At 39.7% G+C, this 12,784-nt stretch overlaps 1 protein-coding gene across 1 annotated transcript in view; it reads right to left on the bottom strand.

The window, feature by feature from the left end:
• LOC128661686 (neural-cadherin-like) overlaps positions 1–12,784 on the bottom strand; it is a 488,078-nt gene that overhangs the window by 195,232 nt on the left and 280,062 nt on the right. The window contains 1 exon segment of the mRNA XM_053715912.1: positions 691–875. Coding sequence (XP_053571887.1) covers positions 691–875 — 185 coding nt within the window.

The following is a 12,784-nucleotide window of genomic DNA, read 5'->3' as shown; positions in this document are numbered from 1 at the left end:
TGTACAGAGCAGTGATGTAACCCCCTTGGATGCTAGAGGTAACCAACCCAGCAATGATTGACCACCCTCATGGTTGCCTGTAACACATATAATAGAAAATGCACAGTGTAACTTCTTTTTGAGCCATATTTCTAATGTATAAAGGCCTAGAAGGTCCTTTACATTTAGCTGACAGGGGTCTTTAAAAATACTGGACATTTAAGTGTCCAGTATTTTTGTACAGATTTTACTGGACAGCCTGTTAAAATACTGGACTATCCGGTTGAATACTGGACACTTGGCAACCCAATCCACTGCTACACATATTGTTTACTTTGTAATTGGGTCTAACTTCTCAGTGCTTAAACTTCTCTACCAAGCGGTCCCTATATGAAGAATCTACAAGTGAATTGTTCTAATGTGTCAACAGTAATTGTCAAGAATAGGGAGACGGAGAGACACTGTTAGTGAATCTAGCGTATTATCTACTTTGCCACATTGAGACCTAAACAGATATGTCATGCACATTAATTATCTTTACAAAACAACCATAATCTATATTATTAGAAAGTTTCTATAGTTTCACTTTGAGTTATGTCAATGTGTGAGAAGGGGGTTCTTTATACAATGAAAGATGTACACTGATATTAGTATCATTTTAACCATTAAACAGAGTGATTCTGGTCTCAATAACACCAGTTAATGCCTCACCCACTAGTCTCATAGAGCCAGCCTGATGGACAGCTTTTTCTGTTATATCATTCACCACAATTTTCACAGTAGACACCACATCTGGCCAGACTCCATCTGTCACTTTCACTCTGAGCTTGTAGACCCCAGGTAAGGTTCCTTCCTTTATGGTCAGCAGTCCTGTAGTATCGTGAACTGAGAAGAGCCTACGTAGAGAGGATGTTAGATAATGAGAGAGGTATTTGCATTGTAAGTTAAACTAATTCTTTCTCCAAATGTAACCATCATGTTTCTAATAAAGCTCATGTTTTGAGAGGCTGAAAATGCTGTATACACTGTTAAGAAGTTAAGGGACATTAAAGTAAATATTTTTTTGGCTGCTTTTAAAGGAACAAGGAATGATTTAATGTCTGCCACATTAAAACAATCTGCAATACCTTTGTAAGAAGTAGTAAAATGTGAAGTTTTATTAAAGTGCCCTGAAGTTGCTATATTAATATAGCAACAAGCAATTCTGCTAGTGCAAAGGTATCCAATTGCTTTAAGCTTTTATTTAGCAGCAAGTTTACAGACCGGGTATATCCACGGTTTGTTTCCTGTGAGCGTGTGCTGACTACATGTGGACTCGTTTTAAACCAGAATTTTAAAGATACCTTTATGTGAACGTTTATATGCCATACAGTGGGGCAAAAAAGTATTTAGTCAGCCACCAATTCTGCACGTTCTCCCACTTAAGAAGATGAGAGAGGCCTGTAATTGTCATCATAGGTATACTTCAACTATGAGAGACAAAGGCCCCAATTTATCAAGGTCTGTCGGACCTGATCCGACAGTGCGGATCAGGTCCGACAGACCTCGCTGAATACGGCGAGCAATACGCTCGCCATATTCAGCATTGCACCAGCAGCTCACAAGAGCTGCCGGTGCAACGCCGCCCCCTGCAGACTCGCGGCCAATAGGCCGCCAGCAGGGGGGTGTCAATCAACCCGATCAGAGCAGGCGGACAGGTTATGGAGCAGCGGTCTTTGTGACCGCTGCTTCATAACTGCTGTTTCTGGCGAGCCTGCAGGCTCCCCAGAAACACGGGGCATCAAGCTCCATTCGGAGCTTGATAAATATGCCCCAAAATGTGGAAACAAATCACATTGTCTGATTTGGAAATAATTTATTTGCATATTATGGTGGAAAATAAGTATTTGGTCACCTACAAACAAGCAAGATTTCTGGCTCTCACAGACCTGTATCTTCTTCTTTAAGAGGCTCCTCTGTCCTCCACTCATTACCTGTATTAATGGCAGCTGTTTGAACTTGTTATCAGTATAAAAGACACCTCTCCACAACCTCAAACAGTCACACTCCAAACTCCACTATGGTGAAGACCAAAGAGCTGTCGAAGGACACCAGAAACAAAATTGTAGACCTGCACCAGGGTGGGAAGACTGAATCTGCAATAGGCAAGCAGCTTGGTGTGAAGAAATCAACTGTGGGAGCAATAATTAGAAAATGTAAGACATACAAGACCACTGATAATCTCCCTCGATCTGGAGCTACACGCAAGATCTCACCCTGTGGGGTCAAAATGATCACAAGAACGGTGAGCAAACATCCCAGAACCACATGGGGGGACCTAGTGAATGACCTGCAGAAAGCTGGGACCAACGTAACAAAGGCTACCATCAGTAACACACTACGCCGCCAGGGACTAAGATCCTGCAGTGCCAGACGTGTCCCCCTGCTTAAGCCAGTACATGTCTGGCCCGTCTGAAGTATGCTAGAGAGCATTTGGATGATCCAGAAGCGGATTGGGAGAATGTCATATGGTCAGATGAAACCAAAGTAGAACTGTTTGGTAGAAACACAACTCGTCATGTTCGGAGGAGAGAGAATGCTGAGTTGCAACCGAAGAACACCATACCTACTGTGAAGCATGGGGGTGGCAACATCATGCTTTGGGGCTGTTTCTCTGCAAAGGGAACAGGACGACTGATCCGTGCAAACCTCCTTCCATCAGCAAGGGCATTGAAGATGAAACATGACTGGGTCTTTCAGCATGACAATGATCCCAAACACACCGCCCGGGCAACGAAGGAGTGGCTTCGTAAGAAGCATTTCAAGGTCCTGGAGTAGCCTAGCCAGTCTCCAGATCTCAACCCCATAGAAAACCTTTGGAGGGAGTTGAAAGTCTGTGTTGCCCAGCGACAGCCCCAAAACATCACTGCTCTAGAGGAGATCTGCATGCAGGAATGGGCCAACATACCAGCAACAGTGTGTGACAACCTTGTGAAGACTTACAGAAAATGTTTGACCTCTGTCATTGCCAACAAAGGATATATAACAAAGTATTGAGATGAACTTTTGATATTGACCAAATACTTATTTTCCACCATAATTTGCAAATAAATTATTTCCAAATCAGACAATGTGATTGTCTGGATTTGTTTCCACATTTTGTCTCTCATAGTTGAGGTATACCTATGATGAAAATTACAGGCTGCTCTCATCTTCTTAAGTGGGAGAACTTGCACAATTGGTGGCTGACTAAATACTTTTTTGCCCCACTGTATATTGTGAGTACCTGGAAAATTATTGTGTTAATAAATATTGTATATTACAAACAATATTGCACTATCTGGAGCCCTATTCTTTCACAGATTGCGCTATCCTTTTGGAGTGAAGTGTCTGGTGTTACAGCTGCAAGACAAGCAGCGTTTTTGGAGTACCTGCATCTGTGTTTTTAAAAGGAGTTTCCTGGGATTTCATCTATCAGCAGTAAGACTGTCCACATTTTCTTCAGGACTATATTTGTATATTCTCATTGCTATATATCTGTCAATGGTTGCATTTACAATTGTTAACTTGTGGATATAGCACCAATATTAGTATTTAATTAACTATCTATTCTGGCATATGATCTAATATTGGTATATGTTTTAATATAGGATCTGATATACTATATATATATATATATATATATATATATATATCATTCATTATATCTTGGATCAATCAGATCACTGAGTGAGTTTTGCGCTAATTTTGTAGTCTAGTGTGTGAAGTTTACAGAGGCTGAGCTTTCTGGCGAGTAAACAGTGTAAATCATTTCTTTCTCCCCCTTAATTTTTTCCAGTGATCCATTTTACTTGCTGGAGTGTATTAAATTGCGTAAAAATAGCAATTTTACCTTTATTTCTGGATTTGAAAAAGCTGATTTTGCCTATGGTATCCCTACCTATAGTACAAGTTTCTATAGTTAAGTATAGGCTAAAGAAAAACTGTGTAAGCATAGCCAGTGGAAGAAATTACACTTGCAGTGGGAAACAGGAGAGATCAATAATAATATGTTAATTTAAAATTTTCTCTCAAGCATTGGGTTTTCTTATACAGACAGAGATAATATAAAGAGGCATGTGTGTGTATCCAGTCGTGGGAAACACATTAAGGTAAAAATAATTTTACAGTACACTGTCCCTTTAAGTGGAACCTCTGTATCCAGAGTAAACATATGAGGCAGAACTGCTCACTGCTAATTTAAATAAAATAAAAAAATCATTTGGGGGGGGGGGGTCACGGACAACAGCTGGGACTCACTAGTTAAAAGTTACTCAACATAAAATGTATCTTTAATACAACTGGGAGAAAGAAAACATTTTGGGCTAGATTACAAGTGGAGGGCAAACGTTTGCGTGCGCGCAACATCGGGATTTTCACATTCGTTTATGCGCAGGTTAAATTGTGCTGGTATTACAAATTGAAAGTAAATGCGATTGCTTGAGCACAATTCAAGTTATTGCTTGTTGGGTTACTGCGACCTCAGATCTCTGGATTGCGAAACAAACAAAAAAAATGTATGCTTACCTGATAAATTTATTTCTTTCCGAGCATGGAGAATCCACAAAACATTCTAATTACTAGTAGGATATTGACCAGCAGGAGGAGGCAAAGAGCACCCCAGCAGAGCTGTTAAGTGTCACTTCGCTTCCCTTACCCACAACCCCCAGTCATTCGGCCGAAGGGAAACGGAAAAAGAAGACAAGGGTATAGAGGTGCTGCAGGGCTGCCACTAGAAATTTTGACTTAACCATTGATCAGGGCCCCCCCCCCCCCCTTGACATGTGCAATTTTTGAGCAAGTAACTAAAACGTATATGCACTTTATTCTTAATAAATAAAGTTAATAAACTTTCATGATTCAGATAGGGCATGTAATTTTAAACAATTTTCCAATTTACTTTTATCACCAATTTTGCTTTATTCTCTTGGTATTCTTAGTTGAAAGCTTAACCGCAGAGGTTCATATGCTAATTTCTTAGACCTTGAAGGCCACCTCTTTTCAGAATGCATTTTAACAGTTTTTCATCACTAAAGGGTGTTAGTTCATGTGTTTCATATAGATAACACTGTGCTCATGCAAGTGAAGTTATCTAGGAGCCAGCACTGATTGGCTAAACTGCAAGTCTGTCAAAAGAACTGAAATAAAGGGGCAGTTTGCAGAGGCTTAGATACAAGATAATCACAGAGGTAAAAAGTATATAAATATAACTGTGTTGGTTATGCAAAACTGGGGAATCTGTTATAAAGGGATTATGTATCTTTTAAAACAATAAAAATTCACACATAAGGATTCACATATAGACACTCTAGCAGACACGCAAAGAAACACACAAACACACTCAGACACTCAGCACTTGTTTACATTGACCTGACAAGTAATGAGGTAGACTACAGTTTTGTCAAAAAAGGAGATTTACAAAACAAAATATGGAGTTCTGATTATCTTTTTGTTAAGGAAGATGCCAACTAAATGATGACAACAGCATGCAGTGGCTGAAAGGAAGGGCCCTGAACTGCCTAAGCAATAATTTAAAGGTTAAATGGTGGATTGGTGACTTCCAGAAAGGTCTCATTAGTTTCAAAGTCTGTAGAAAGATGTGAATAATCAGTAGTAAGGTCAAAATGTCCTAAAAAGGAACAGACAATGGACACACACACACTCAAACTTGCACATACACCCAAGGAAACACCAACAGAGACAGCCTCAGAAAACACACAAAAACATACACACACAGAGAGACAACCACATAAAACACAGAAAGACATACATACACACCCTCACTGAGACATCCACAGAAAACACACAGACATACACACACTCTCACAGAGACACCCACAGAAAATGCAGACATACACACACCCTCAAAGAGACACCCACAGAAAACACACACCATCAAAGACATCCACAAAAAACACAGACAAACATACATACACACACCCACCCTCACAGAGACATCTACAGAAAACACAGACACATACACACCCACCCTCACAGAGGCATCCAGAGAAAATACACAAAGACATACATACACACACCCTCAAAGAGACACCCATAGAAAAATCACAAAGACATACGCACACACCCTCACAGACAACCACAGAAAATGCACAAAGACATACACACCCACCCTCACAGAGAGACCCACATAAAAAATAAATGCATACACACTCATAGAGACACAAGCAAAAGCACAAAGACATAAACACAGATACCCACAGAAACACTCACAGGAAGTAACATTTCTGCCCATTGCATCCCCTAAATCAACAGTGTGTGTCATGCATGATAAAAAAAAATGCAGAAATTAAGAGATCACTTTTTAAAGAATCATATTTATTAATGTGCAAACAAAAATAATTCTGTGAATTCAAAATTGTACATTAATAATCTGGGTAGATGGCTAGATGAAGAAAAGTACTTTAAAAAAGTTGACATATATTTGTTTTTTCCCCCCATTTTCCCCAACCAAGAGCACCACTTCAAATATAGTGTACAAATGTTCCCATCTGTCAGCTGTACTTATGGATTTTGAAAATGCTGTACTCTATATGGTCTTGGTGGAACCATAAGCTGTGGTACTCATACCATTGGATCTGGTTAAATGCAAGATTTAGCCTTGTTTGTATGTATTTCAAAATTAAGTCAGCTGTAGTGTAAACGGAACTGTTTTAAGTTAACATGTCTCATTTCAAACACTGAGCAATCTTAGTCTGAGAGTATAACATTTTATGCAGATGTAAAAATCTTAGATAAAATGCCTCCTTACATCTGGAAAGTCCTTGCATAAAGGGGCAGTAAACTGGAATGTTATTTATATATATATATATATATATATATATATATATATATATATATATATATTAATAAAAAATGCATATCTGCCAAAAGGGCACCTACCATTTGTGTATTGAGGAGGAAACATTTCTGCATGGCTTTAAATATAGAATTTCTACAGCATTGTCAAATAAACATAAATACACTGCTGCTAAAAAAAATTTTTTTTATGGACCCCTGGCCCCACCATACAACTACTACCACACTGAAGTTACAATCCGAAATTGCACAAAGAAATAAAAAACATTTACTAAGTAAGTCCTACCTCCTCTGCAATGCTGTCTGACTCAGGCACACAATGTAAAAACAAAGTGTCAAGTCTGTCTTACACTGTGCATAGTGGTTTAGTGCACACTCAGAAATCCTCTCAAATGCTAATACTTTACTCCTTGTAATAACATTTCCCATGTTCAATTAGCACTCTGCTGTAGTTCCCACTGGTGGCTGCCAAAATATAAAAAAACATTTTTTAGTTGTTCTTGCCTCATGGGCCCCCCCTGGCCCATTGGGCCCCTGACAGGAGTCACCCCTGTCACCCCCTGATGACGGCCCTGGGTGCCTGAGGACTATACAAAAAAAATGCTATCTTAAATCGAATAAGGGCGGGTCGTGGACTCTCCATGCCAGAGAGAAATACATTTATCAGGTAAGTATAAATTTTGTTTTCTTTCCTATGGCATGGAGAGTCCACAAAGCATTCTAATTTCTAGTGGGAACCAAAACCCAAGTTAGAGGACACAGAATGAAGAGAGAGGAAGAACAAGACAGGCAGACCTAAAACGAAGGCACCACCACTTGAAGAACTTTTCTCCCAAATGAAGCCTCAGCTGAGGCAAAAGTATCAAAGTTATAGAATACAAAAAAGTATGTATGGAGGACCAGGGCAGAAGTCTGCAGAAAATCTTTAGTTGCTTGAAGATAAAATTTAAGAGCACGCACAATATCCAAGTTATGCAACAGATGTTCCTTCTGGGAAGAAGGGTTAGGACAAAAAGAAGGAACAACCAATTTCCTGATTAATATTGCGATCCGACACTACCTTAGGGAGAAACCCTAGCTTAGTACGAAGCCCGCCTTATCAGCATGAAAAATAAGATAAGGGGAATCACACTGCAGAGCCAAAAGTTCAGAAACTCTGTGAGCAGAAGAAATAGCAAGAAGAAACAAAACCTTCAAAGATAGTAAATTAATATTAATAGAATGCATTGGCTAAACGGAGCCTGCTGCAAAACTCTATGAACAAGGTTAAGGCTCCAAGGGGGAGCAACAGATTTAAACACAGGCCTGATTCTGACCAATGCCTGGACAAAAGATTAAAAATCTTGCAAATCTGCCAGACGTTTAAGCAGAAGAATAGACAGTGCAGAAATCTGACCCTTCAAAGTACTGACTGGCAAAACCTTCTCCAGGCCCTCCTGAAGAAAAGCCAAAATTCAAGGAACTCTTACTTTGTTCCAAGAAAAACCCTTTAAATCACACCGATGAAGGTATTTACACCATACCCTATGGTAAATTCTGCGAGTAACCGGCTTACGAGCCTGAAGCATAGTATTTATGACTTTCTCAGAGAAGCCACGTCTAGCCAAACGTAGATGTTCAATCTCCAAGCAGTCAGCTTCAGAGAAACCAGATATGTATAGTAGAAGGTCCTTCTTGAAAGTTAACCTCCACGGCGGAAGAGATAACATTGTCACCAAATCCGTGAACCAGATCCTGCGAGGTCATGCAGGAGCTATTAGAATCACAAAAGCTCTCTCTAGGAACCGCTAGAGTACCAGAACGGCTTGACGATCTCTTGACCTTGAACCGTACTTTGGAAGCTTGGTATTTTGACGAGACGCCATCAGATCCAACGCCGGAACCCCCCACCTGAGCATTATCATTGTGAAAACATCTGGGTGGAGAGCCCACTCTCCAGGATAAAAAGTCTGCCTGCTCAGAAAATCTGCCTCCCAGTTGTCCACCTCTGGACAATCAGACCAAAGCTAGTTGAGGTCAATGCTATTAAAGCATAGAAAATTACTCTCAACTCCAAGATATTTATTAGAAGAGACGACTCCTCTGGAGTCCACAGACCCTGTGCTTTTAAGAAACCCCAAAATGCTCCCCAGCCTAACAAGCTGGGGTCCGTGGTCACAATCACCCTGGAAGGCCGCAGGAAGCATGTGCCCTGAGATAGATGGCCCTGTGAAATCCACCACAAGAGAGAGACTCTTGTTGGGGAATCCAAATTTATCTTCTGCAAGAGATCTGAGTGGTCCCCGTTCCATTGATTGAGCATGCAAAGTTGCAGAGGCAAGGGCGTATTTAGGTTTTGTGCTGCCCTAGGCACTCAAAATTCTGCTGTCCCCCTCCCCCCCCAACAAAAAGGAAAAGGTTTCAGGCCTTTTTTCCCCTTAGTATTTTTTGGGGTCAGTGTGTAAAATGTTTTTTTTTTTTTTCCATAACAATTCAAAAGAAAATGGCTAGCAAAACACTTACAGGTGGGTTGAATTGCATGCATCTCATACCATTTTCTCCCTGAGAGAAGGGAGAGAAAAGAAGGGGATGGGAGAAAAGGGAGGGAAAGGAAAGAAGGGAGGGAGAGAGAGAGAGAAGAGATAAGTGGATGGGCAGAGGAGAAAATGGGGGAGGGAAAGAAGGGAGGGAAAGAAAGGGATAAAAGGGAGCAAGGGAGGGAGTTGAGCGAAAGAAGGGAGGGAGGAAGGAAGGGAGGGAGGGAAAGAAATAAGGAAGTGAGGGAGGGAGTGAGTTGAGGAAGGGAGGGAGGGAGAAAGGGAAGTAAAGAAGAATATACTATGAAAACTATCACTGCCCTTTACGAGCAACAACATGCAGTAATTGCCATCATTCAAGAAACTTTTTAAGTGTTTACTATTTACTCCGTGGGTTCATGAATGCAGAGAAAGCTAGTTATTAGTAGCTAACATACATTAGCGCTGAGAGTTTATTATTAGACATCACATGAATGCAGAGACAGCTAGTTATTAGTAGCTAACATACATTATCACTGAGAGTTTATGATTAGACATCACATGAATGCAGAGAAAGCTAGCTATTAGTAGCTAACATACATAACATACATTAGCACTGAGAGTTTATGATTAGACATCACATGAATGCAGAGACAGCTAGTTATTAGTAGCTAACATACATTAGCGCTGAGAGTTTATGATTAGACATCACATGAATGCAGAGACAGCTAGCTATTAGTAGCTAACATACATTAGCACTGAGAGTTTATGATTAGACATCACATGAATGCAGAGAAAGCTAGTTATTAGTAGCTAACATACATTAGCGCTGAGAGTTTATGATTAGACATCACATGAATGCAGAGACAGCTAGCTTTTAGTAGCTAACATACATTAGCACTGAGAGTTTATGATTAGACATCACATGAATGCAGAGACAGCTAGCTATTAGTAGCTAACATACATTAGCATTGAGATTTTATGATTAGACATCACATGAATGCAGAGAAAGCTAGCTATTAGTAGCTAACATACATTAGCGCTGAGAGTTTATGATTAGACAACACATGAATGCAGACACAGCTAGCTTTTAGTAGCTAACATACATTAGCACTGAGAGTTTATGATTAGACATCACATGAATGCAGAGACAGCTAGCTATTAGTAGCTAACATACATTAGCATTGAGAGTTTATGATTAGACATCACATGAATGCAGAGACAGCTAGCTATTAGTAGCTAACATACATTAGCACTGAGAGTTTATGATTAGACATCACGTGAATGCAGAGAAAGCTAGCTATTAGTAGCTAACATACATTAGCACTGAGAGTTTATGATTAGACATCACATGAATGCAGAGACAGCTAGCTATTAGTAGCTAACATACATTAGCATTGACATTTTATGATTAGACATCACATGAATGCAGAGAAAGCTAGCTATTAGTAGCTAACATACATTAGCGCTGAGAGTTTATGATTAGACATCACATGAATGCAGAGACAGCTAGCTTTTAGTAGCTAACATACATTAGCACTGAGAGTTTATGATTAGACATCACATGAATGCAGAGACAGCTAGCTATTAGTAGCTAACATACATTAGCACTGAGAGTTTATGATTAGACATCACGTGAATGCAGAGAAAGCTAGCTATTAGTAGCTAACATACATAACATACATTAGCGCTGAGAGTTTATGATTAGACAACACATGAATGCAGAGACAGCTAGCTATTAGTAGCTAACATACATTAGCACTGAGAGTTTATGATTAGACATCACATGAATTCAAAGAAAACATAATTTATGCTTACCTGATAAATTTATTTCTCTTGTGATGTATCGAGTCCACGGATTCATCCTTACTTGTGGGATAGTCTCCTCCCCTACAGGAAGTGGCAGAGAGAGCACCCACAGCAGAGCTGCCTATATAGCTCCCCCCTTAGCTCCACCCCCCAGCCAATAGAATGCGAGCTCAATCTGATTGGCTGATTGGATCAGCCAATCGGATTGAACTATATTCTGATTGGCTGATTCCATCAGCCAATCAGAAAATTCCTACCTTAATTCCGATTGGCTGATAGAATCCTATCAGCCAATCGGAATTCGAGGGACGCCATCTTGGATGACGTCCCTTAAAGGAACCGTCATTCGTCGTCTAGTCGTCGGAAGAAGAGGATGGATCCGCGCTGGAGGTCTTCAAGATGGAGCCGGTCGTCATCGGATGGAAGAAGATAGAAGATGCCGCTTGGAGAAGATGTTTGCCGGTCCGGATGTCCTCTTCTTGCCGGATAGGAGGAAGACTTTGGACCCTCTTCTGGACTTCTTCAGTGGATGTCTAGCCCCCGCTTGGGTTGGATGAAGATCTTGGAGCCAGGACGGATCGGTGAACCTGGCATGGTGAAGACAAGGTAGGAAGATCATCAGGGGGGTAGTGTTAGGTTTATTTAAGGGGGGTTTGGGTTAGATTAGGGGTATGTGGGTGGTGGGTTGTAATGTTGGGGGGGGGTATTGTATGTTTTTTTTTACAGGCAAAAGAGCTGAAATTCTTGGGGCATGCCCCGCAAAGGGCCCTGTTCAGGGCTGGTAAGGTAAAAGAGCTTGTAATATTTGTATTTTAGAATAGGGTAGGGAATTTTTTATTTTGGGGGGCTTTGTTATTTTATTAGGGGGCTTAGAGTAGGTGTAATTAGTTTAAAATTGTTGTAATATTTTTCTTATGTTTGTAAATATTTTATTATTTTCTGTAACTTAGTTCTTTTTTATTTTTTGTACTTTAGATAGTTTATTTAATTGTATTTATTCGTAGCAATTGTGTTTAATTAATTTATTGATAGTGTAGTGTTAGGTTAATTGTAGGTAATTGTAGGTAGTTTATTTAATTATTTTATTGATAGGGTAGTGTTAGGTTTAATTATATCTTAGGTTAGGATTTATTTTACAGGTAAATTTGTTATTATTTTAACTAGGTAACTATTAAATAGTTCTTAACTATTTAATAGCTATTGTACCTGGTTAAAATAATTACAAAGTTGCCTGTAAAATAAATATTAATCCTAAAATAGCTATAATATAATTATAATTTATATTGTAGCTATATTAGGATGTATTTTACAGGTAAGTATTTAGCTTTAAATAGGAATTATTTATTTAATAAGAGTTAATTTATTTCGTTAGATAAAAATTATATTTAACTTAGGGGGGTGTTAGTGTTAGGGTTAGACTTAGCTTTAGGGGTTAATACATTTATTAGAATAGCGGTGAGCTCCGGTCGGCAGATTAGGGGTTAATAATTGAAGGTAGGTGTCGGCGATGTTAGGGAGGGCAGATTAGGGGTTAATACTATTTATGATAGGGTTAGTGAGGCGGATTAGGGGTTAATAACTTTATTATAGTAGCGGTGCGGTCCGCTCGGCAGATTAGGGGTTAATAAGTGTAGGCAGGTGTCGGCGACGTTGAGGGGGGCAGATTA

This window comes from Bombina bombina, chromosome 5 (genome assembly GCF_027579735.1).
Source record: "Bombina bombina isolate aBomBom1 chromosome 5, aBomBom1.pri, whole genome shotgun sequence".
In the NCBI taxonomy this organism is placed as follows: domain Eukaryota; kingdom Metazoa; phylum Chordata; class Amphibia; order Anura; family Bombinatoridae; genus Bombina; species Bombina bombina.
The sequence above is the reverse complement of the archived record's forward strand: the minus strand, read 5'-3'. Positions and strand labels throughout refer to the sequence as shown.